The 22,996-nt window shown below is 35.9% G+C and overlaps 5 protein-coding genes across 7 annotated transcripts; 2 read left to right on the top strand and 3 right to left on the bottom strand.

The window, feature by feature from the left end:
• Nucleotides 1-40: 40 nt before the first annotated feature.
• Nucleotides 41-2,739, bottom strand: tmem37 (transmembrane protein 37). Its single transcript, XM_027164802.2, has 3 exons — nucleotides 1,814-2,739; nucleotides 1,677-1,736; nucleotides 41-843 (listed from the first exon to the last, which is right to left on the bottom strand). The coding sequence occupies exons 1-3, from the start codon at nucleotides 1,856-1,858 to the stop codon at nucleotides 253-255; spliced, it is 696 nt and encodes a 231-aa protein (XP_027020603.1). The 5' UTR covers nucleotides 1,859-2,739; the 3' UTR covers nucleotides 41-252.
• Nucleotides 2,740-2,895: 156 nt separating this feature from the next.
• dbi (diazepam binding inhibitor (GABA receptor modulator, acyl-CoA binding protein)) lies at nucleotides 2,896-6,794 on the bottom strand. The gene is made up of 4 exons (XM_027164803.2): nucleotides 6,640-6,794; nucleotides 4,673-4,790; nucleotides 4,367-4,429; nucleotides 2,896-3,212 (listed from the first exon to the last, which is right to left on the bottom strand). The coding sequence occupies exons 1-4, from the start codon at nucleotides 6,646-6,648 to the stop codon at nucleotides 3,139-3,141; spliced, it is 264 nt and encodes an 87-aa protein (XP_027020604.1). The 5' UTR covers nucleotides 6,649-6,794; the 3' UTR covers nucleotides 2,896-3,138.
• A 735-nt stretch (nucleotides 6,795-7,529) lies between these two features.
• steap3 (STEAP family member 3, metalloreductase) lies at nucleotides 7,530-16,830 on the bottom strand. Of its 3 annotated transcripts, none has more exons than XM_047814936.1 (6): nucleotides 16,682-16,830; nucleotides 15,553-16,049; nucleotides 14,348-14,875; nucleotides 12,860-13,024; nucleotides 12,366-12,641; nucleotides 7,530-7,553 (listed from the first exon to the last, which is right to left on the bottom strand). In XM_047814936.1, exons 2-6 carry the CDS (start codon nucleotides 16,036-16,038, stop codon nucleotides 7,545-7,547), a joined length of 1,464 nt encoding a protein of 487 aa, XP_047670892.1. In that variant the 5' UTR covers nucleotides 16,039-16,049; nucleotides 16,682-16,830; the 3' UTR covers nucleotides 7,530-7,544. The 3 variants fall into 3 exon arrangements, with proteins under 3 accessions (XP_047670892.1, XP_027020585.2, XP_047670893.1); XM_027164784.2 differs by lacking the exon at nucleotides 7,530-7,553 and adding an exon at nucleotides 9,705-10,177; XM_047814937.1 differs by lacking the exon at nucleotides 7,530-7,553 and adding an exon at nucleotides 9,705-10,177 and having other exon boundaries at nucleotides 15,553-16,073; nucleotides 16,682-16,775.
• c6h2orf76 (chromosome 6 C2orf76 homolog) lies at nucleotides 8,546-11,013 on the top strand. The gene is made up of 5 exons (XM_027164786.2): nucleotides 8,546-8,933; nucleotides 9,041-9,091; nucleotides 9,179-9,216; nucleotides 9,617-9,698; nucleotides 10,547-11,013. The coding sequence occupies exons 1-5, from the start codon at nucleotides 8,792-8,794 to the stop codon at nucleotides 10,621-10,623; spliced, it is 390 nt and encodes a 129-aa protein (XP_027020587.1). The 5' UTR covers nucleotides 8,546-8,791; the 3' UTR covers nucleotides 10,624-11,013.
• A 771-nt stretch (nucleotides 16,831-17,601) lies between the features above and the next one.
• On the top strand, nucleotides 17,602-21,122 carry LOC113654230. The gene is made up of 5 exons (XM_027164250.2): nucleotides 17,602-17,875; nucleotides 18,367-18,472; nucleotides 18,673-18,789; nucleotides 18,958-19,036; nucleotides 19,341-21,122. The coding sequence occupies exons 1-5, from the start codon at nucleotides 17,670-17,672 to the stop codon at nucleotides 19,433-19,435; spliced, it is 603 nt and encodes a 200-aa protein (XP_027020051.1). The 5' UTR covers nucleotides 17,602-17,669; the 3' UTR covers nucleotides 19,436-21,122.
• The last annotated feature ends 1,874 nt before the right edge of the window (nucleotides 21,123-22,996 follow it).

Raw genomic sequence — 22,996 nt, 5'->3', positions numbered from 1 at the left:
CTGTGAATTGTGTGAAAAATATACGATATGAAAAATTCTATTAAAGATATTGTGAAAAGTCTTTATTAAGTTTACAGAAATGACAGAATAAACTATTTGTCAGTATAACTCAAAATCTGTTTAACTGCATTGTTCTTTCAGATCTTCTTACCAATTAACTTCAACAAATCCAGCTTTATGCTATAAACTCATGTAAGAAACATGTGAATGTTGTGCATAACCCAGAAGTGCTAAGTCTAGGAGGCTCCATGCCTAAGATTTCCCCACATCACCACTAGAGGGCAGAAAATTTGTCATATTCTGGATGTGGCGGGCTGCCATGCCATTGAGAAAGAAGAGGAAGGTTGCAGTGAACTGGCACCAGAAGGTAAGTGTGAGTCCCAGAGGTGTAGCATTATCCCATAATAGAAACACAAAGGTCATGTCCCCTGCAGCAGCCAATCCTGCAGCCAGGAGCACAAGCCATGCCCCTAGATGCCACCGCTGCCGTGATGGGTATCCCTCGCTCACCTGTGATAACACCAGCAGCTCCAGGCCAAAGATAGCACTCACCACAGCCAGAGAGACGACACAACGACACAGCCCGAGCCCATGATTCAGGAGCTGGCTCCCTTCCTCTCCAATATTCCTAGTACAGTTAGAGGGTGCACCATCGTTCTCTGTGTCCATCTCACAGAAGAACCAAAGGCCTAACACACGGCGCTCAGTCAGCAGCCAGTGTCCATCACACACTGCGATGGAGGACAGGACAATGGAGAGAACCATACACAGAATGATGAGAGTGCGACAGAACACTTCCAGAAAAAAAGGGGCAGACTTCCCCCGGGCAGCAGGAGTCACAGCCTGTGAGTGATGAAGTCAAGGAAAGCAAAAGTTAGATGATGGTTTTCATAATATAGAATTAAAGATGCATTAGATACAGTCCTAGTGCCATCTGGTGGTCAACATGGGTTAATTTAATTTGCAAGTATTGTCTTTTTTTTCTTTTCTAAGCCTCTTCCACTAAGCACTAAAGTTCTTGAAGTGCATTTTGTCTCGTAATTTTCAGTTTTAACACACAACAGTGTATACAATAAACATTTATACTACAAGATGCAACAGAACAGTGCATAATTGTGCAATTTGGAACACACCTTTTAGCTGGGCCCTTCATTCAGATGTGTTCAAAATGATCTTTGCTTTCTGCTGTTCTAAATAATTTCAGAGGTTAAAATTTGTGTGTCTGAAATTGTGGAATGTTGTGGAACCATGGACACTTTTCATAATATATTGTCCACGGCTCCTTGGAGGACGATTGTGATGGTTTGCTTCACATATTTAGTGTTGTGTAAATGACATAAATAAACTTTCCCTACATATTAGGATGTCCCAGTAATTTGCAAACTTAGGGTCAATATAAAGAGAGAGAGAGAGAGAGAGAGAGAGAGAGAGAGAGAGAGAGAGAGAGAGAGAGAGAACAACAGAGGCTATTTGACTCCTTTTAATTTATGACTCTTGTGCACCTGATTCCTTTCAAAAAGCATGCATATCAGTCCATTGTAAACAGGAACTTCATTAAAAAGTAATCTTTCTTTGAAATATAAAGTATTTAGTCATTTTATTCACAATCTCTACAAATCCGTTGTTTAGCCAAAACTAACAATTCTCAAATGGTGAAAAAGTGAAATAAACCTTACCGTAATTCTTATCGCCGTCATTTTGATCAAACTTTGCTCTGCCCTGAAGGCGTCACACACCTGTGATACCAGTCGAAAGGGCAACAGTGTAAATTCTATGTAACATTAACCAACATGGAAAAGAATCAGCAGTTCACCTTTAAACCACAGCCAGCTATGAGACATTGGTGGTTAGTGGACATAGATGGTTAAGATTCTGGTCACGTCACTTTTCAGCAGCAGGAGAAAGAGAGAGAATAAAATGAACCTCCACTCCTTAAATGCAACTTGTCAGTGACATATTGGTGATTATGTAACCAAGCACACACCCGTACTGTCTGGCTACAGCTGAAAGACACTTATGCAAAACTGATATTTTGGTCCTTATTTGGATCAGGGGTTGTGGGCTAACAGAATGATATAGTAAAGCACAGTACCAGATCTAATATGGAAGTTATTTGGTACATAAGTAAAGACAAAATGCAAAATGTATTCAAAATGCATATGGTTAGGACAGATGTGCATTACATTCCACTCACCTACTGCTCATTATTTAATCATAAGGTCCAGGTCACTTTAGGTGGGGTATCAATGTGTGACGATTCATTATGTGCAGGCTAAAAATTACACTGCTGTAATTATATATATAAAAAACAAACTAAAAGTAACACTACTGAGTATAAAAACGACATACTCAGTGAACTTTCTATCAAACATCTTTAAGCAATAGGAATTAAACACTTCTCATGTTTTCCAGATATCATTTCAGAGCTGAACTTTGAGTCACAACTTGAAACTAAATCTGTTTTCTTCAAGTATCTGTTGCCAAGTGCTGCACAAAAACTGAGGTTTGATTGCATCATGTTTCAAAATCTTATCCTCTTTTGATGTGCAAGATCTGTGTGGAGGTCGGTCATCAGCACACATACAGGAAATATAAAAAACACAAAAGAAAATATTGCTAAATCAGTGTCGGCCTAGCATTAGCAACCTTAATACAGATCGAAATTAAATCAGTACATCCTTGCACACATTACATATTTAATTAATTTAGCTCTATTTATCTCAATTATTGGCATTTATTTCTAATATATAACAGCATGTGTATTTTGCATGTGTACAACTCTGAGCTGTTTAAAACACTCTGACACAGTGTTAATTATTCTGATGGACTGATCCTGACAAGCAATCTGCCATTAACAGCTCAACAAAAATAGAAATGAAAACCACACACACAGAGTTTTTGAAAATTGAACAGACTTTATGAATTTTGTAAAACATAAAAAAGTCTGGACAGGGTTTCGCTACCCAGCTGCTGGTGGATGTTTTCTGTAGACCCAAGATGGCTTTGTGCTTTGATCCAACCGAACATCATGTGAATGAGATGCATCATGCACAAACATACACACACACCAAGAGGTTTAAGGCTTTACACAGGACCACAAGTAATTGACACTTTCTGAAAGGTGACACTAATGACACATTAGATTCCATGTTTTCCTTTCAGCTCTTCCACCTTGCTGATATAAGCCTTCATTGCGTCCTCCTTACTCATACCTATAGAAAATTACAGGGAAAGAGGAAACATTAAACCCAGTGCAGAAGAATACTGCAGTTAAATTCACTTCTGCTCACTTTCGATGGCTACTTGTAAGTTTACGGAAGTAAAATCTTGGTCCTTGATCATTTCTGGTTAGTTTAACATCATTTAAATGAGCACCATGTTGTTCAGTGGCTAAATGCTCTGGAACTAACTTACTTCCAGAAATTAAAGTGTTTCGATTTCCAAGAAAAAAAATCTAAACACTTCTGGCACAATCTGAAACAAACTGGCATTGCACATGTACTGGTATGTACTTTTTATCTAAGAGGAGCAACACAAAATTCTATGAATTACAATTTTAAAAATAAAACACTATCAGCAATCTGACATCTGTAAATCTTTTAAAGTTTGTGAATATTCTAACTGCCAGAGAGTTTCGGAGTGAATAGCTTATTAATAGTCTTAACCATGTAAATCCATGTTTCTAATACTCTGACAAACCAGATACATTACTAAGCCATTAAATGAAAACAAGTAATGCTTCATGTGTGCACAGCGACCCATGATAAATGAATATTACACTAGAATGCCATCACCAGTCTGAAACGGACTTAATCTACAGATCTATGGTAAGAGGTTTGTGTTCAGACAAATCTAATAGGGCTGTATTCAATCTTACTCAAACTGCATCTCCCTTCTGTTAACAAAAGCTTTATACCTGACTGTCTGTAAAAACTGCCTGCATTGAGACTTGTTTCAGTGCTTTCTAACTTAAGAGACAGAGCTGCTTTCTGTTCCGACATATGACATATCATGTCAGATAAGACATATCATGTCAGATAAGACATATCATGTCAGATAAGGTTTGTCTTTTTCAATGCCTTTCTTCTCATTGACTTTCTGTGGACACATATGGCATGACAAATACATAGTGATTTGATTATTAGCTTAAATAAATAAATAAATAAATAAATCAAGCTGCCCTAGGACCACTTTCTGCATTACACATTATAATGCAGGTTTGTGATTATTATGAATGTATAAATATGGATAAAATACATAAATGTATTTTTATGTATAAATTATGTATAATATTTGAATGTATAAATTAAATACATGTTCTTGGTAAAAAGCTTTGTGTCTTTAGTGGCAAGAAAATGGAACAAACCTTTTTTTGCCTCCCAGGCATCCCATTTAGCTTTACCAGTGAAGTCCAACATGCCGGGCCGAGCTGGAAAAGGAAAGCTTAACTTACATCACTGAAATTCCTTTGAGCCACGATCGACATTAACATTTAACATTAAGATATATTCATTTTTTTCTATATGTTGCAAGGAATAAAACCATTTTTTAAATAAATATCTGAAACTTCTAGTATTTAATACACATACATTATATGCTTCTGCACAATGTATTGAAAGTGGATGTAAAAAGTCTGTAAAGAGCTATGGTATAAAACAGCGTATGGGCACACCGGTGTTGACGTCTCCCACTGTGGACTGTTTGAACAGACTGTAGATCTCCAGCATGTCGGCATCAGATGGTTTCGCCTTCAGCTGCTTCACTTCCTCTGCTGCCTTCTGAAATGCCTCCTGTGTGAAAGTGAAAAGTTAAGCCTCCGTTAAGCAGGGTATGTTTGATCTAATATTCATGATACTAGTTATATATTTTACATTTAGTAAAGAAAATACTGTGATCATCTCATAGCTGCCTAGAATACTGTGAAATACTTGAGTGGGTGTTAAACTACAGTGCTGTATTCCAGACTTGACAGAGATCACAAGAGATCAAAATACAAGTGTCTGAAACGTGTTTCCATTTGTGTCAGTGGATGTCAAATTCAAACATCAGTAACTGCCATCTGATAGGACATATGGAGTCATTATTTGGTAGGATTTACTGTTCCTCATAGTTGTATGTATTAATACTGCACATAATCAATTTATTCCACAGAACCACCCCAGTCCTTCACAGTATATGAAATAACAAAAGATTAACTAAAAGTGTGTCATCTGTGGCTGGCTGGCTAAAGAACAAACTCAATTAAATGGCAGAAGTGAGTAGAAGTGTGTCTAGTCTCTAAGTATGTAACCATTAACTTAAAAAAAAGGATCCCAAACAGAGATGAGTTTGTACAAGTATTATAGAGCATTACGATAATAGAGAGCAGGTGAGTGCATGCTTATGTGCAAAGACCGTGGTTTAATTGTGCAATTTCTTGCACACACTTTCTTACACAAGCACAAGTATCAAGATATTTCTGAAACTGTGGAGAGATTTATTTTTTGCCAAATTTCACTGTCTTTCTCCATCTCAATAATAAACAAAACTAATCAGAAATAGAAGTGGGTTAATCCTGCATTTTTTGGGGTCTTAATAAAGCTTACTTTGTAAATTTATTTAAAAAAAAAAAGTTTAAATAAAAATAAACAAATAAATAAATACAAACAATAAGAAACAAATAAAAAGCTAACTACAATACCTTTAACAAAACAAAACAAAAAAAGCACCCTCGGGCTCATCCGTGCTGCTGGGGGTTCCAGTTCGACTACAAACTTGACACATGTATGAAACATAACTGTACAGTCAGGAGGGTTTTTTCTGTTTTGTTTTATAATAAATAAATACTGTAGGAGGATTGTAAGGGTGTAAGGGAAGTCCACTATATTCTAAAGGATTGAGCAAACTTCCTCCTTATCAATCTATAAGACACATGAATCTTGGACCCCACATTCAAATCACACATCTCATATCCACCAAAAAATGGTCATGTCAGGTCTACATGTCCAGAGCACGTCAAGTCAAGTCAAGAAGCTTTTTATTGTCATTTCAACCACATATAGCTGTTGCAGTACACAGTGAACTGAGACAAGGTTTCTCCAGGATCAAGGATCTTCACAGAACAAAGACAGATCTATAAGGACTTAGTAAGTTAGTCCTAGATACATAAAGTGCATCTGTGCAACCTGGTGCAAACAGTGCAAGGGAAAAAACAATTATACCAATGTATCAGTGCCTAGAATACCAGACTACATCAAATAAAGAATAAATTAAATGTATGATGTTCTTATTAAACCAATCTGATCTACTTCACCATGGCAAGAAGCCACGCCCACGTTCAGTATATATATTTTCTTTAACCTTTAGAGTTGTTCACTTTGTCTAATCTGCGTCTAATTTCGCAGCAAATCACCGCCACCACCGCCACCACGAGCTGCATCCTGGTGCATAAACACTCTTTACTATTGCAGCTTGAATTAACACGTCATATTTCAGCGCCGTTAGGAAGCTAGCGTTCGAGCTAGAGTTTTAGCAATGTGCAAAATAATAAATAAATAATATTCAATTTACACCTTTTTACACGCAACATTAAACATTAATATATAAATGTACTATATGATATTTGTCTGAATCGTTACATAGTTATTCAATAACACTAACCTCACTCATGATTTCTGTAGATGAACTGCTATCTGTCCCAAAAAGAACCCGTTACAATGAACTGTGAACTTGGTCAACGCTTCAAAAGGCAGCGTATGCCCCGCCCCTTCAATGCTATTGGCTGTGACAGGATGTATGATCAAAATGAACCAATCGTGTTTGTGAAACCGAACAATGAGCTGGTCATAGACATGAATGGCGTCAGCTCACCACATATTTGGAAGTCTGCTAACTAGGGCATGGGGCACTCGGATAACTGCTATGGTGTGAAGGGTTTTGGATCATTAAAAACCAGGTTATACACATGCATGATTCTAACACACTGTAACACATTTAAACTGATATAACACCAAGTACTTTTTAAGTGAGCACCAGATGAATAGGTTTAAATAATGTACATTACGATGGCATAATATTATACGATTTAACATTGTTAACTGTTCTGCTGCTGAACAAGACATGGTTTGATATAATGTTGTGAATAATCAGTGATGGGTGGTTTGATGTGTGCTGACACTTAAATTATAATATTATATAATATCATGATCATATATGATCATAATTTATAGTTTAATGAATAGCTTTCTACTCTATTTCTACCCATCGCTTCTCTCTTTCTACCCATCACGAGGCATCCAGAAATTGTACCAGCTACGATTGTCTTCGGTGCCGCGAAGATTTTGGACCTTAGACTCTGCTATACTAAAGAGGTGATGCCAACTTCATGTGGTCTTTGAGGACAACAATCTCCACATCAATACAACATTTATCAGACTATATTTATAATCACACACTCCGGTGTCACCCATATGAGGATGAGGATCCCCTTTCAGTCTGGATCCTCTCAAGGTTTCTTCCTTTACCATTCAAGGGAGTTTTTCCTCACCACAGTCACTTGAGTCGCCTCAGACTTGCTAATTGGGGATAAATACAAACACATTTAAATATATCTAATATTCATCTTGAATTTTTGTATTATATTAATCTTTATATTATTCTTTATAATAACCTTTTGTTCTATTCTAAAAAGTGCTATACAAATACATTTGAATTGAATTGAATCGAATTGAATGTTACACTTTTACATTGTTGAATATTGTGATTGTGAAACATCCTGTTACCACTTATACTATAGCAAAAATAAACACCATTTTCTCATCAACCTACCTTTTTGTGGCTTATGGATATCATGAATCAAAAGCACAGCTTGACATGTTTCAGAGAAATGGAAAGTGTAATATCCTCTGTCCTGTACACTTTCCTGTTGTGGAAAGGCTACTGAATGAAGTGCTGCTGTCATAGAAAATTAATCAACATATTTTTGGCAACTAGACTCAAGAATTCAACAGATTTGTGGAGAAGGCTTATAATAGCATAAGAGCAAGATTAAATCTTGTTTGTGAAAAAAAAAAATGTTTAACAGAAATAAAGATAATAAGCAGCTGATTGTTGAGTTGCTCATTTATATGCTTTGGTTTTTCTATACTATATCCTCTTGTCTGCACTGTACATATTTGACTATATGTTATACATATCTAATTCCATCATTGCTACACAAATAAATAAATAAACGAACGAATAAATAAATAAATAAAGCAATAAAGCAAACATATTAACTCAACTGAAGTTATTTATTTTCCTTGATTGACGATTTTTAACTTTTGAAAGATCTATATTAGACATGGATGTGGTATTATTGACCTAGGGTTAGGATATATATATATATATATATATATATATATATATATATATATATATATATATATATATATATATATACATAAATTTAAATCCAGATTAATTCAATAGAGTGTTTGCTTTATTTTTCTTTTAACGAACCATTATTTCCACCATGCAAAGCGACATGAGTGAATCGATTATATCTGTGTGCGATTGCATTAGTCTTCTGCATCAGGTTTTTTTTTTCTCGCGTGTGCATTTTACTGCTAGTTTAGTCTGAAATTATTAAAACAAAAAATAAATAAATAAACAGTGAAATGTGCAGGACAGTGTGTAGTTCATAACCACGTTGTTATTCTCATTTGTATGAGGAGTTGAACATCTAAGGAAAGTCTATAATCCGTGAGTAAGTTTAGTTATATAAATAGTAGCATAGTAGCATAGCTCAACAACCCTTTTAGCTTGCGTGCTAATGTTGACAGTCATGTCATCTGAAGCTGTTCTCACTGTGCGCCTGGTTCGCTCTTTTGAACATCGCAACTTCAAACCAGTGGTGTTTAGTGGTGTGAATTTAGACCAGAATGTCGAGGAGTTTATTGCTTTTGTAAAGAAAGGTAAGATGTGTTATGCATGTCTTTATAAATTCAAGTTATTGTGGCTTTTCTGTAGCAAGCCATTTATGTTGACCTTCTAAACTTCTTTACATCTTTTTAACATTTAGACGTTTCTACCAGAAGTGGATTACCACCACCTTTTAAGAAATATGAATATGGTAAATTAACTCTGTAAAGGTCTATGTGATAAATATATGTTAAGGAGTGTTGTTCACAACACTGACGAACTCTTGTCATGTTTACAGACACCATGAAGATCATCCATCAAGCACATGGAGCAAAGGTATGGGCTTAACTGTAGTAAAACTCCACCATGAAAGTTTTAACCAAAGTGGAAGCCCACTAACGCTCCAGCATGTAGTTAAACTGCATTGTCTGCAATGTAGGAAACCAATATTCCATCTTGAATAAAGGAAGGTTAAACTTAATCATGTTAAAAATCTGAAAACTCGACAAAATTTCCAAAAGCCCTTTTGTTTATTTTTTTGTTATATATTATATGTATGTTTATTTTACGTATACAGATTAATATACAAGCCATTCATTATGGATTTGTACTTTAAATACAACCTTAAGTTGTAAAATTTTAGACGTTCCTGAAAAATAAAATAAACCTGAAAACATAACCCCTTATGTGTTGAAATGTACTGAGTAATAATGTAACATGGCATTTCTGATTTCAGACTAATGAACTGGTGATGAGTTTAGAGGATGATGAAAAGCTGATATTGCAGAATGGCCTCGATTTACGAGCATGTGGTATAGGTAAATGCCCTCTTCTTTCCGTGTGGAGTTGTTTCACACATTTTTCTGTTACTAAAATCTAAAATGTATGGTTAAAGTATACTTGTTTGTCTTCATCAAAATATTGGTGTATGTGAAACTGATTGCTGAAGCCTGCAATATACAAATTATATACTAAGCACTTTAACGAATATATTTTTTGTTCTGTGAGCACTCCCAGAGATTTCAGATTTGATGTTGTATATAATGGTGTAGAACAAATAATTATGGTCTTTAACAGTTCAGTCTTTATCCATGGTACATCAGATTCAGCCATTTGCTTTAATAGATTGCAAGGCAAATCATCACAATGTCTATCAATATAATGCTATTAGGGGACACAGTGTCTTAGGTGTTAGCACATTTGCTATACCCCTTTGGGGTTGGGGCCTCGATTCCCACCTCTGCCCTGTGAGGGTGACACCCCATCCAAGGTTTCCGATGGCTTGTTCCTTGTGACCCTGTGTAGTATGAGTGGCACAAAAAACATAAAGGAGTATAACCCACTATGCTCTAATGTTAAACTTGTGCAGCTACAAAATTCAATAACTAAGATAAAGAACATATGTTATCTGACGTTATAGCTCAGGTCTCTCATACTTTTGATGAGCACTTGCAAAACTTGGATATCTGTGGTTGTGAAAAATATCAAACTTGGGTTAGCAAGTCAGTGAACTTGTGTGAATATCATGTGATCTCACTGTCCATCATTACTTATTAGTGTACTAATTTGCAATTATTAATGCAGTCTTTAGCGATGGTTGTATAAATTTTGTTGCATTTATCCCCTTTGGTCACACTTGCTGTCTCTGTCTCCGTTCTTCTTCCAGCCAATGAAACAGAGATGGCCTTCTTCAAGATGAGTGACTATGAAAAGTACAAGGCCAATCCCCAGACTGTGTGGTAAGACACAGGAAAGTGACATGTTTGACGGAATCCTGATGTGTTTTTATTTAGATGAAACAGTGCAACATCCTGAACAGCTTCATGTTTACCTGTGTTTACATTGTCCAGGATCATTGATTTAATTTTGCACCAGTTTCTTCGTCATTTAAAAAAATCACTTTCTTAGCAGACTTTATTTTAGACATGATTTAGTTCCATAAGTTGGATAGATTTATTAAGATGAGTTATTTTGGTATAGCTTGTACCAGTTCACAGAAATGTATCCACCGATAAATTATTTACCAGTATAAAATCTTTGCAAGTTTTAATACCACCTGTGTTCTTTTAATTATTTAACAGTGCTGCATGAGCCTGTAATTTGGGTTTATTAAATACATTTCTTTAAAACCAATTGTGTCTCTTTTTCCACAAGAGGAACAATTACTACTTTTTTAAGATCCAATGTCAAAGTGTACATTGTTTTATTTATTGCAAAATTGCAAGATAAATTTCACTGAATATCTAGTTATAATTAGAATATCTAATGTTCTTTGCTTCACAATGCAATCACAAGGTGACATATGCCAGATCTGGTACTGGGGTAAAAACACTTTGGCTTTTTCAGTTCTTTACACCTGAAAACAGTTCAGTATATGTGGATTGGATGCCATATGATTCGAGATTTGAAACCCTGACCAGTGAAGCAGCATTTTCTTGGGTTTATTCAAATTCTAATGGTAATTAGAAAATGCAAACTTCAAACATGTATTTATTTTATGACAGCGTATAGTTCTGCTATAACAGTGTAGATATAATTCAAACTCAGTTGCAGAATGAGAAATTGCATTTTCATTGTCTTTTTATGTTTGATTTTATAGTCTATACAACATTCCATTACATTTAACCAACATAGTGAACTTTCACTAGATGATGACACTTTTAACTGCTCTATTAAGGTTTGAGAATTTATGTTGTTTAGCTTAGCAGGAAAATAGTTGGAAGTCATTAAGCACTGATTATGGTATATAACCTTAGTGATAAAAGGTTTACTGTGTGTCAACCGGAGGTAAGTTTTTGATGACAGGATATTGGTTCAGCAGAAAGGCTGACTGTGGCTTCTAACATGGGTGCAAATGTGTATATATAAAAAAGAACAGCTATCAGCAAACAGGATCTGTTTACAATGTGGCAGTTTTCATGTCAACGGAAACTATATTTTATGAAGCAGTAGTTCCGTAGCAGTGCAATTATTGAATTGTTAAGGAAACTATTTTAAAGTGTTTTTATTTTTTTACTAGTCTGAATGACATAAATGCACTTGAAATACTGTTTCACTTTTCTGTAACTAGTATGTGCTTTTCAAAAGTCAAATTTGCTACTAGCCCATTTTAAATAGTGTTGTTTTTTAAATTATAATGTCACAGCTTAACTGATACAAATGATTTCATACGGTTATACTAGTATAACACTCAGTCGATAGTTTGTAGTTTGCAGGGTTGTGTAAGGCTAGTGTGGTCTGTCTCAGAAAGCTTGAGAAAGGCCATTGCTGGTTCTCATCAACCCCCTTAACTGTTAAATGAATTTTGGAAAATAACGTAATAAAGCTTTTCTGGTTGCAGCCCATAAGGCTACAGCATCTTAAAAATGTGCATTGTGCATTATGCTTATGTAAATGCTAAATCAAACTAATGATCTGTGTTAAAATTAATAAAGTTGTAAACCAGTAAATGCTTCATCAATGTCAACTGACTCTCACTACTAGACCTGTGGAACTGTCCTATTCTCCTGCACTTGCTGGTGCTGTGACACAGGGCATTTGCGTGTGCTTTCCCATCCCCGGCGTATGCGTGCCAACTTGGTGGACAGACATGGCAGCAGCAGGAAACATCGGCACACCAGCACAGCACATGGCAGAGCCACAGCTAGCATGTAGCTGGGTGGCATATAGAATGCATAGGCCTTGGAAGAGAAGGCAAAATTCCAGCCAATCACCAATGTATGCATGACAGAGAGAGTCAAAGCAGCATAGCCCAGTCCAGACTGAAAGAAAATGAGAAAATTTGTTTTCAAGCACTCATCCCTCTTTAAATTTCATATTTATTAACAGATACAATCTGTTAAAAGGTGTGGTCTGATTGATTTAAGTCTAACTGTATAATTGTAATCATAGCTTGAGGCCTTGAAGTCTTTGCTGCTTTTTTTTTTTTTTTTTGCTTTCTTTTTCATTATCTGTGTTGACATGGACCTGCACCGCTTACCTGAATGAACCTGAATTCTCTCCATGTGAGGATGTTGCCCACTGAGGGGAGAGATGTGATAGCCAACAGGGAGAGCATGCCCAGACCTAATACTCCACTGGACACATAGAGGTCAGTGCGCCATACTTCCTGTTCATCCCAAGGCATCTCCACACCTGACTTAACCTAGGATATGAACACAAAATCTAAAAGAACACATCCCAATACGGTGTATATGTCTCATAGCACAGCAAAATCATTTCAATTTAATAAACAATGCTGTTTAATGCAGAGGTGTGATTTTAAGGCTTATTTAATTTTTCCATAGTTCTAGACCTGAGAAGTATGACCCACATGAAATATATTATATTAATTATATATGTGTGTGTGTGTGTGTGTGTGCGCGCGCACAAAATACTTAGCATCCTTAGCATCTCAGCTAGTTAAACTGTTGGCTATAGATACAGAAAACGTGAAACGTCACAGTAAAAATGATTTAAGCGCCTGATGCATCTTATCTGGTCACATGCCTGTTTATCTTTTATAGTTGCATTTATGAGACAAGTTAGTTCCTGTTTTCACCTTATTACGGGTATAAACGCCATACCCTCAAGGGCCTCTCTTTTATCTTTCTTAAAGAAAATAAAACTAAATTATTTAGCTTATCGGAGAAACCCGAAAAGTGCAAAGTCTGCTGTCATAAAGACTCTTGTACTGTAGAAAGCTAATGACCATCATACAGCGCTCCTTTCATAAATAATAAATAAACTACTTACATATTTATTGTTAATAATTACATGCTTTTGTTAATAAATACAATTATATAGATTGCTCATCATGCATATAATTCAATGATAATGTCACAATGCCCTTGTCAGTGATGACGCCTTCTGACCAATTTAGTAGAGATGAGGTAAAAAGTCAACACAAGTTCTATGAAGTACCTGAAACATAGTATGGGGAAATGGGGTAACTAAAGTAGCTCTTTTTTCCCTTATATGTGTGGTTCAGTTTTCCATAAATAACAAAAATAGTTTATAAAACACACAAGAAAAAATAAAGGTACTTTCTCATATTTTCCTCTCACCTGACATTAAAGAGTTCTTATTTCATCAAGTTCACTTAAAAATAGTATTTATTTAGGAGTAAATAAATGACACTAGTTTTTGTCATGTCTGTCAGCACATTTCCCACAACCCAGCCAGCAACCAATCTACAATCTACCACGTCTCCACCTAGATCTTAGCTCATCTGGACCGTTGACTGTATCATGGTTTTGGTTACTGCCTTGCCCAATTGTAAGTTAAACCACTCCCACATTTGCATCCAGTCCTTGTTACAGTATTTTCTGTTAATTAAATGTATGGAATAAATAACAATCAGCAACAAAGGAGTTGCCTCAGGTCAGTGGGACATTTATTGTAAAGTAATTACCATGACATCATAGTTAATTAAGTTAAAACAAATGTTTCACTGAAAAAATAAACACCCAAATATAAAAACCAGTACCTGTGAGTAAGCAGTGTTTATAAGCCTGCGCTGTGTGATGGCACGGAGTGGAAGGCAGAGGCTGTATACTACATGCAGAGCAGCAAACAGGAAACTAAGTAGACCAAGCTGTTTCCTCTGCAGCAGCCAGGTGTCCAGCCAGCAGGGGAATCGCTGGTACTTGGTGCCTCTCCACAGCTGCAACCAAGCAGCAAACAGCCCCGGCAGGTACACCAGTGCCAGGCTGACCAGTGCCACGCATGGCAGGCTTTTATTCACTAGATCAAAGACTAGGCGGTAAAAGTTGTTTTGTCCATTGGACAAGTATGGCAGAAGAATCTCACGAATAAATCCATAGCAGTAGAAGAAAATGAAGAGCAGGAAGGTAGTGAGGAAAGGGACATGCCATGATGGGAAGAGATGCAATGGCTTTCTTTCAAGATGCTGTGCACAACACAGGCTGCCAACATCTACTGGGTAAAAGCCCATCCGCCGGACGAGCTGGGCCACCTCATTCTTTGCTTCTGCACTGTCACTGCACAGCAGCACCTACAGTACAGTCAAGTCAAACATCAGGGAACTTATAGGACATAACAATATGATTAAAACAGCTGTAAGCCCAACCTGAAAACCTTTATTTTACAATACTACAATGTACATTAATTCATTATAGAATGAAGTGATTTATTATGACAAATTACCAATAATTATTTGCTTTATAAATAAATAAACAATTCTTAATACCCTTGCATGAATTATTAGATTTAGATTAAATTTATTTCATTTATATGCTGTATGTCTAACAAATCTCTTTTTAATTAGCTTATTTTGTACTTTCATTTAAGTTGTGTAAACCAACCAAACATATAGAATAAGGTTTCCCAGGCACCTTTTCCAGTGTAAAAAAAAAAACAATCTGCTCTCTTTATAATTTTGGAACACACAACCTTTATCAGTATAAGTCAATTTTATTATGCATAATAGATAAATAAATGTACCATTGTATATGTTTATTGGAGCCATCACATATATACAAATCCTGAATGTTAAACACTCATAGTTTTAAAATATGACATTAATAGTGATTGCCTTTAGCAAGTAATTAAAATCACTAAGTAATAATTTAAAAAGCATTAATATGTAGTGTTTACTAATGTAAAGAATTCTAAATAAAAAATAATAATGAATCTTTATATGTCTGGGAGTCTCTGTGCCTCGTCACTGACCTGCCGGCTACCATCCTGTGCACCAGTCTGCAGAGTCCAAGCAGAAATTGTATTAAAGGCTTTAACAACCACACTGTCTGGGAACATCTCTGCAAGCTTCTCTGCATTAGATGGTCTCTTGCTGTTCAACTCCACAGCATTACTCACATCCACGAGTATCTTTCCAGCCAGTGCTGTCCTGAGGCCCAGCAGGGATTGATAGTGTTCAGGGAACAAAGCCATGAAGACCAGCCTCTTGGCTTTTGCTACTGCCGCCTCCTGACTGTTCAGCTCCACCGCATCCAGAAAGAGACCAGGAGAGATGCGCCTCACACAACGACTCCCCACTGCCACACCAAAACCACATGCCACCAGCCGTATAGCCAAGGAGCGTGAGAAGTCACCAGATCCCAGTATGGCCACAGTGGAAGAACAAGGAGCTGCATGTGCATCATCAACTGTGTCCTCTTCATCCATGAGAAGAGGGACACTCATCTCATTTGACATAGCTACCGGTTCTGTGTATGGGGAAATGCTTTAAACTGAAATTCTACATTTAAAATTCTGCATTTAAACAAGAACAAGGGTTTTAGATTTTAAACAAACAATAGCTACTACATAAACTGGCATTCCTATAAAGCATAACTGATGATGATTATAGAGATGAGATGCATGTGAAATGGATATTGAAATAAACTTCTGCACCTCTGCATTTTGTGGGAAGAAAAATGTAAACTAGCTACTGAGAAACTATCAAAATAAATAATAACGGTAGCAAACTAACATTATCTAACACCACAGGTGCATCTTCTGTACCATTAGTATGTATCCTGGCTAGTATGTAGTGTGCATTTGAAAGTGGTCCTTAAGTTCAATACCTTAAATATCTTAAAAAGGGACGCTATATTCGTGTTTCAAGTTGAAAGATACACATAATTAAGGTGCAAAAGATGTCGTATTTAACGTTGATCCTGTCCCTTCCATTTCTCTTTTAACGGGTAAACAGAAAGCAGTGCACCGATGAAGTTTATGCTTTTGATTAAACACAGAACAGGACAAATGGGGTACAATCTGTTAACCATTTACATCAAAATGTCCACGTGTCTAAACTTCATTCAAAAAATTGAAATAAAGTTATTCTTTCACTCACTTTGTGTGCTTAGCAGCTCCCAGCGTCCAGCGTGTTGCTCTTTGTACTGTGTGTGTGTGTGTGTGTGTGTGTGTGTGTGTGTGTGTGTGTGTGTGTGTGTGTGTGTGTGTGTGTGTGTGTGTGTGTGTGTGTGTGTGTGTGTGTGTCTATAAGTGTGAGTGGGTGTGTTAGTATAAGCCAAGTTCCTCCCCATCGCCCGCCTGTGCGTTCATGATATTAGACACGTTGAACAGCCTTTATCAGATTACTGCATGTTCAGCAAGTAAAAGTTCTGTACAAATTATAGTCACAACACCAATACACTTTTCAAATTTAAATTCAAATATTATTTGTCACATACACAATCGTATACAGTACGTCATGTAGTGACATTCGTTTTATGACATGCCATATACAAAAATAAACAAAAAGAACAACATAAATCTAATTCAAAAGTAAAATAAATAAAATAGAATTCAATAGAATAATAAGGAAATAAAATGCAATTTGTCATACAATAAAGTGGAAAGCTAAACAAGGAAAAATTAATAGACAAAAATGAACAATATAACATGGATACAGTGACTAATGTGGTGATATGAATGATATGAAAATAGTTCTGTTATAACGTCCAAAGTGTGTGATGTGTACAAATGACATTTTCCTGTTAATATAGCAGTTACTGTAGATGAATGGAAGCCTTTATTATTTCCACATATACATTGCATATCACAGAGGTTGGGGGTCAGAAGTGACAGCTTGGCAGTGCTGAGGCTTGACCCCCAATCGTCCAATCAACAACCCAGAGCCTTAACCACTTGGGCCACCACTGCCCTGTTTCCTATACAGAATGGATTGATATAGCTTGTGTGAATTATATTCTAGTTTCTAGCCACTCTTATACCATGTTTTTACCTTAACACTGTTTTGTGGAATCACCCTATTGGCGTTCCATACGAGTGAAGGTGGCGTAGGAAGAGGACGATAAGGAAGACGCTGGTCTGTACAGATGGGATGTGTAAGGCTGACAGGCATGAGGAGTGAATCTAAAGAGCTGTTAAGCGATGAGACGGCTAGGGACACCTTTGGTCCAGCTGCAAGCCCTGAGCACAGGGTGGGGTGTATGTCCGTTATGGGAGTGTTACTGCTCGGGGTCGGTGGACTGCTGTCTGTCCTGGCTGCAGGACCACTGCACGCGCATTGCTCAGTCACATGGTAGGTATGACATCATAACCTGCTGCACACAGATACACAGCTTTAAAACAGAATCTAGTAAAATCATCGACTCGTCAACGTCCATATTGTGTAGTGAGAACTAGTGTATAATAATAATAATAATAATAATAATAATAATAATAATAATAATAGTAACAATAATGCTAACATTATTATTAATAATAATGTTAGCATTATTGTTACTATTATTATTATTATTATTATTATTATTATTATTATTATTATTATTATTATTATTGATGATAGTGTTAACATTATCATCAATAATAATAATAATAATAATAATAATAATAATTCTGTTATTAATAATAATATTAACATGTCGTGTAATAATATAAAGAATATATGCACACATGAAGGCTTGTGCTTGTGGGCTGCATGAGACTATTTCTGCCATTCAGTTATCTGTTTATTTATTAATAGAAAAATATGTAAATATTTGTACGGTAATGTCATCCTGATGTTTACAGGACTGTAGACATCCCATGCTTTGATGCATCCTCCCTTCTGGTAAACCAGATAAAAGAGTGGACAACAGATCACTGTCCCCTGAAGAGCCAAAAGTGCCTGTTCTCTGTGAGTATCTATGCACATGCAGAGAGAGAGACACACACACACAGAGAGAGAGAGAGAGAGAGAGAGAGAGAGAGAGAGAGAGAGAGAGAGAGAGAGAGAGAGAGAGAGAGAGAGAGAGGTGTCATTTAAATGTGTTAGTTTGGTAACAAGGTGAATTTGCAGGCACTTGACTAATAAAATACTCCATATTCCTGTGGTAGCTCACGTCTGTAATTGGTGATGATATAATTGCCACTCACACCACTCCAGTAATGAGGTTCATTGATGACATCACATTTAACTTCAGCAGCACAAGCTCAGACAGCTGTGAGATTAAGGTACGTGCATTCAATTGATGTAATTTTCTAGTATCATAAATCAGCATAAATGAATGTCTCTCTGCTAGCATCATCAATAACTGTACAGTTATATAATATAATATGACTAAAATAAGAGATTCCCTCTTGCTTCTTCCTCACTTTATTTCTCTTAAATGTGCCCTACAGGGTCACTCTACATCTCGTAGCTGGTACACCATATTAGATTCAGGAAGCAATTACCTGAATATGTACAGTCTTATGAGAGGTGAGTTACAGTACAGCTTGTTGCCCTGTCATTTTATCATAAAAACATAATCTCTGTGCTAGAAACAAACTCTGCAAATCCCACCAGAGACAAAAAGGAAAACTATAATCAATGTTTCTTACCCTTGCTGGGTGATAATGTTGCTCTTCAAATGTATAATATTTTCTATTATTAATTGTAATTTTCAGAACGTGCAAATTCTACAAATGGAAAAATCAACAAAGCAACAATGCATACAAACATATGTATAAGTACATGAAAGTATTGCACTTATATATTGTTCTTGTTCTTCTTCTCTTTTTAGCCAGTGGTCTGTCCTCAGCACCAAGCTTCACTGAGTCCACCAGTGACCGAACTTGTACACAGTACTCCTCCATTAGACTGAAACTGAACTCATAAATGACACTTCTCTCTCATGCTAGACCCAGCGATGTTCTCACATTAGTACTAGTTACATAAATAACTTGTTCAGTGAACCCTGAAGAACCAGCAGGAATAATACTACTAGATCTTCTAACAAAATCACACAGTTATGAATAATGCAGTATTCACTATACATTCTGATGTCAAACGGCCATTCTTGGTTCAAAATGGCAATGAGCCCTGGATTTTAAAACCATGGATACATGAGTACCAACAATATCATGAGGAAAAAATAATTCTTAGGATTGCCTTGAAAGGTTGTCAGAGATGATCACAATGATCAGCTCAGACTTTCTAGAGTGGAAGAACAGCTAAATGAAGCCCATAAGTAGAAGTGGCATGTTATGTTAGGGGATGGTATACTGTTGAAATGGTGATGACGTCCACCATACAGTTGGCTAGCCACTGCTTAGACAAGGTAGCTCCCTAAGTCCTACCACAATACAGGATAAACAGTTGATCTGAGGATCAGATGGTTGCCAGCAGTAACACCACATACTGGGCTCAGAATAGAATGCCCTACAGGCTCATCCTCAAACTCTTCAACAGTTTCACATCCAATGCAATATTTAAATATTTCACCAGGGAGACATTCAAACATTTTTACTCAGCAATTGGATAGTTTGCATGTGAGTATTGTGCTTTATCTGGTGAGACCAGCAGTGATGTGAACCAGCATCAACAGCAGGCATGAGGCTAAAACTGACCTATTTGTGCTTTATTGTATTAGTGTCATAAGAGTGTTAGCGTTATTATAAGTGTTAATACATAAGTGAATGGTTTTAGCCCACAGTATATGATTGTTTTGTTTATCATCATCCAACAAGGCTGCATACTCTCATTTTTCATTTAACAAGAATTTTTCTTCTTTCTCTCTCTATAGCAGTGTTACCTTCCCTTACTTTGAATTCATTTTTGATTAGTTGCATGTCTCTGTTAATATTTATGTGATTTATGTTCTAAATAATTAAAAATATTTTTTAGCATTATTTCCCCTACTAATATTTGGATATCTGTTTGAGCCAGTTTGGTCTTCTGACATCTTATGTAGCTCTACAGACCACTAGAGGGCATTGGCAGCCCACTTGTAGTCCTTAGCTTAGTGGTTGAGAAACCCCTGTATATACTGTAGCAGACTGATTGTGCTCCGACTTGGACTGATTTTGAACGTATTTTGCAAGTTAAAATGTGAGATTGGAGCTCAAAAACTGCTGTGTTTGTTTGTTTTAGTTTATTATATGAACAAACAGAATGATTCAATGATTTTTGAGCAATGGCAACTTCAGGAGGACATTTTAGTAAAAACAGGGCAATATTAACACTGCCAGTGAAACAATACTACTACTACTACTACTACTACTACTACTACTACTACTATAATAATAATCATCATCATCATTATAATTATAATAATAACATACCTACCTAGACAGTAAATGGAATTCAGACTATAAATAGGATTTGTAGGATTTATCCTGGTACCCTGAAACTGTTTCTTACAGTCCATGTTTCTTCATGTCACATAAACTAAATTGGTGTTTGTTCAGTCTTATCAGCATGTAATCATTTATTTGTTAACTTCTATTAAATTAAAAACATTGCTAACACCTGCTTCCAATGATGTTTTTCTTGTGCAGTGGAGTTATGGGTCAGAAAACAGGCACAATGGCCAGTAAATGGAGCAAAGGATGGCAAAAAAATATGTATATAATAATAAATTGCTTTATGGTCTATTTAAATAAAATGCAAGAATACTTGCTTGATGTGCTACCGCAGGAAAATTATAGATAAAATTTCAATGTCCATATCCAGGGACATTGACCGTCCATTTGAAAATATCCAGGCTAGTTAATGGTAGCTACTGGAAGTTTATTTAAATTAAAGATAGTTAGTTAATGATAGCAGGTAAATGAGGTAAACCTACCTCAACATGCTATTTTAAATTAGATGGAACCAGGGGCCATTAGCATTCAAATTCCCAAACATTTCAATCCAGCAGCTTATCCATAGTCAAATGTGCACAGATCATTACTACATTAATTACAATGTTTATCATGAGACATTAGTGATATTGAAATGGTTCTTGATAGTTTTTTTACACTGATGACTAATGCTAAACTGAGCCCATTAATTTGATAGAGCAGAGACAATGGCTTAATGAGACAAGAACAAAAACTTCATGATTTGTAGCAAGTACTTTAAATGTATAAAAGAAAAGCACATTTTTACTTGGAAATGTAAGTAAGTGTACAATTATGTGATTTCAGTAAAACTCAAGCAAAGATAATAACAAGAGCTCAGGATCAAACAAATGACCCTGGAGCTCTGAGCCATCAGCACAGTGCAACCACACACCTGAAATGGAGTATTTTAAGCAACATTCTAACCAAATGTGTAGTAATTTTTCATATTTATGATTAAGACTATGTTATGAATATGTTCTATTTGATTAAAAGCATTTAATCATCTTCAAACTCTGAAAAACAAATGATTTGTTTATTTAGCCAGTTAAAGGTTTATTAATGAAGTGTGTAAAAGTGTTACAGATAATGTGACAGGTTTCAGAATGATAGTTTACATTTAAGTCGAAGAATTACTTTTTATTTCTAAATATTTTAGAGGACATAGAGATAACTTCACCCAATTTTATTCAATAATTTTAATTTCAAAATTTAGAAATTCGGATCAAACAAACATATAAATAACTTGTACAGAAATGTCAAAAGTAAATATTGTGTATAAAACCTAGAATAAATATTCTTTATATATCTCTATGAATGTGATTATTGAATGAACAAATAAGCAGATAGCTAGATATATCGATCGATTGATCGATCGATCGATCGATAGATAGATAGATAGATAGATAGATAGATAGATAGATAGATAGATAGATAGATAGATAGATAGATAGATAGATAGATAGATCTAAAACAATGCAAACCAAATTATTCTTAACAGCTTAAAGCAATGTTCTCATCTTGGGATGTTGAGCTGGCATTAGCTCTGGCAATAATATAGTTGATTATTATAGAGTATATTTAAACATTGCAAAATGATTTGTCTTGATGTAATTTGATAATAGTCTATTCATATTTTTTAATCACAACAAGGTGCATAATGTCAAGTGGACCTCATAGTATATCTGTGATTGTACCGATGATGATGATGATGATGATGATGATGATGATGATGATGATGGTAGAAGGAGCCATTAGGAAGCTGATGTTGGTATCATTCCCATTGCTAAAGATGCTTTCATGGTTGATTAGGTAAGCGCTGTGACTTACGGAAGCAGAGAAATTTCAGTTCCTCCTCACAGTCTCTCATTTCCCAAATCCCTTCATGTTGTGCTAAAGCTCCACAGCGCAAGTTTCTAGCCGGGCAATGGGGTTCACTCTCACTAGACCAGGCCTGGTACTTTAGGGCATTATGAGTAGTCCAAAACCAACGTCCATCAAGAAATCGCAGACCAGTCCACAAATATGCTGTTTGTGTTGATCCACCTACATTTACAGCTTCTTTCATCCAAATTTC

Source organism: Tachysurus fulvidraco, chromosome 6 (genome assembly GCF_022655615.1).
Source record: "Tachysurus fulvidraco isolate hzauxx_2018 chromosome 6, HZAU_PFXX_2.0, whole genome shotgun sequence".
NCBI lineage: Eukaryota > Metazoa > Chordata > Actinopteri > Siluriformes > Bagridae > Tachysurus > Tachysurus fulvidraco.
The sequence above is the reverse complement of the archived record's forward strand: the minus strand, read 5'-3'. Positions and strand labels throughout refer to the sequence as shown.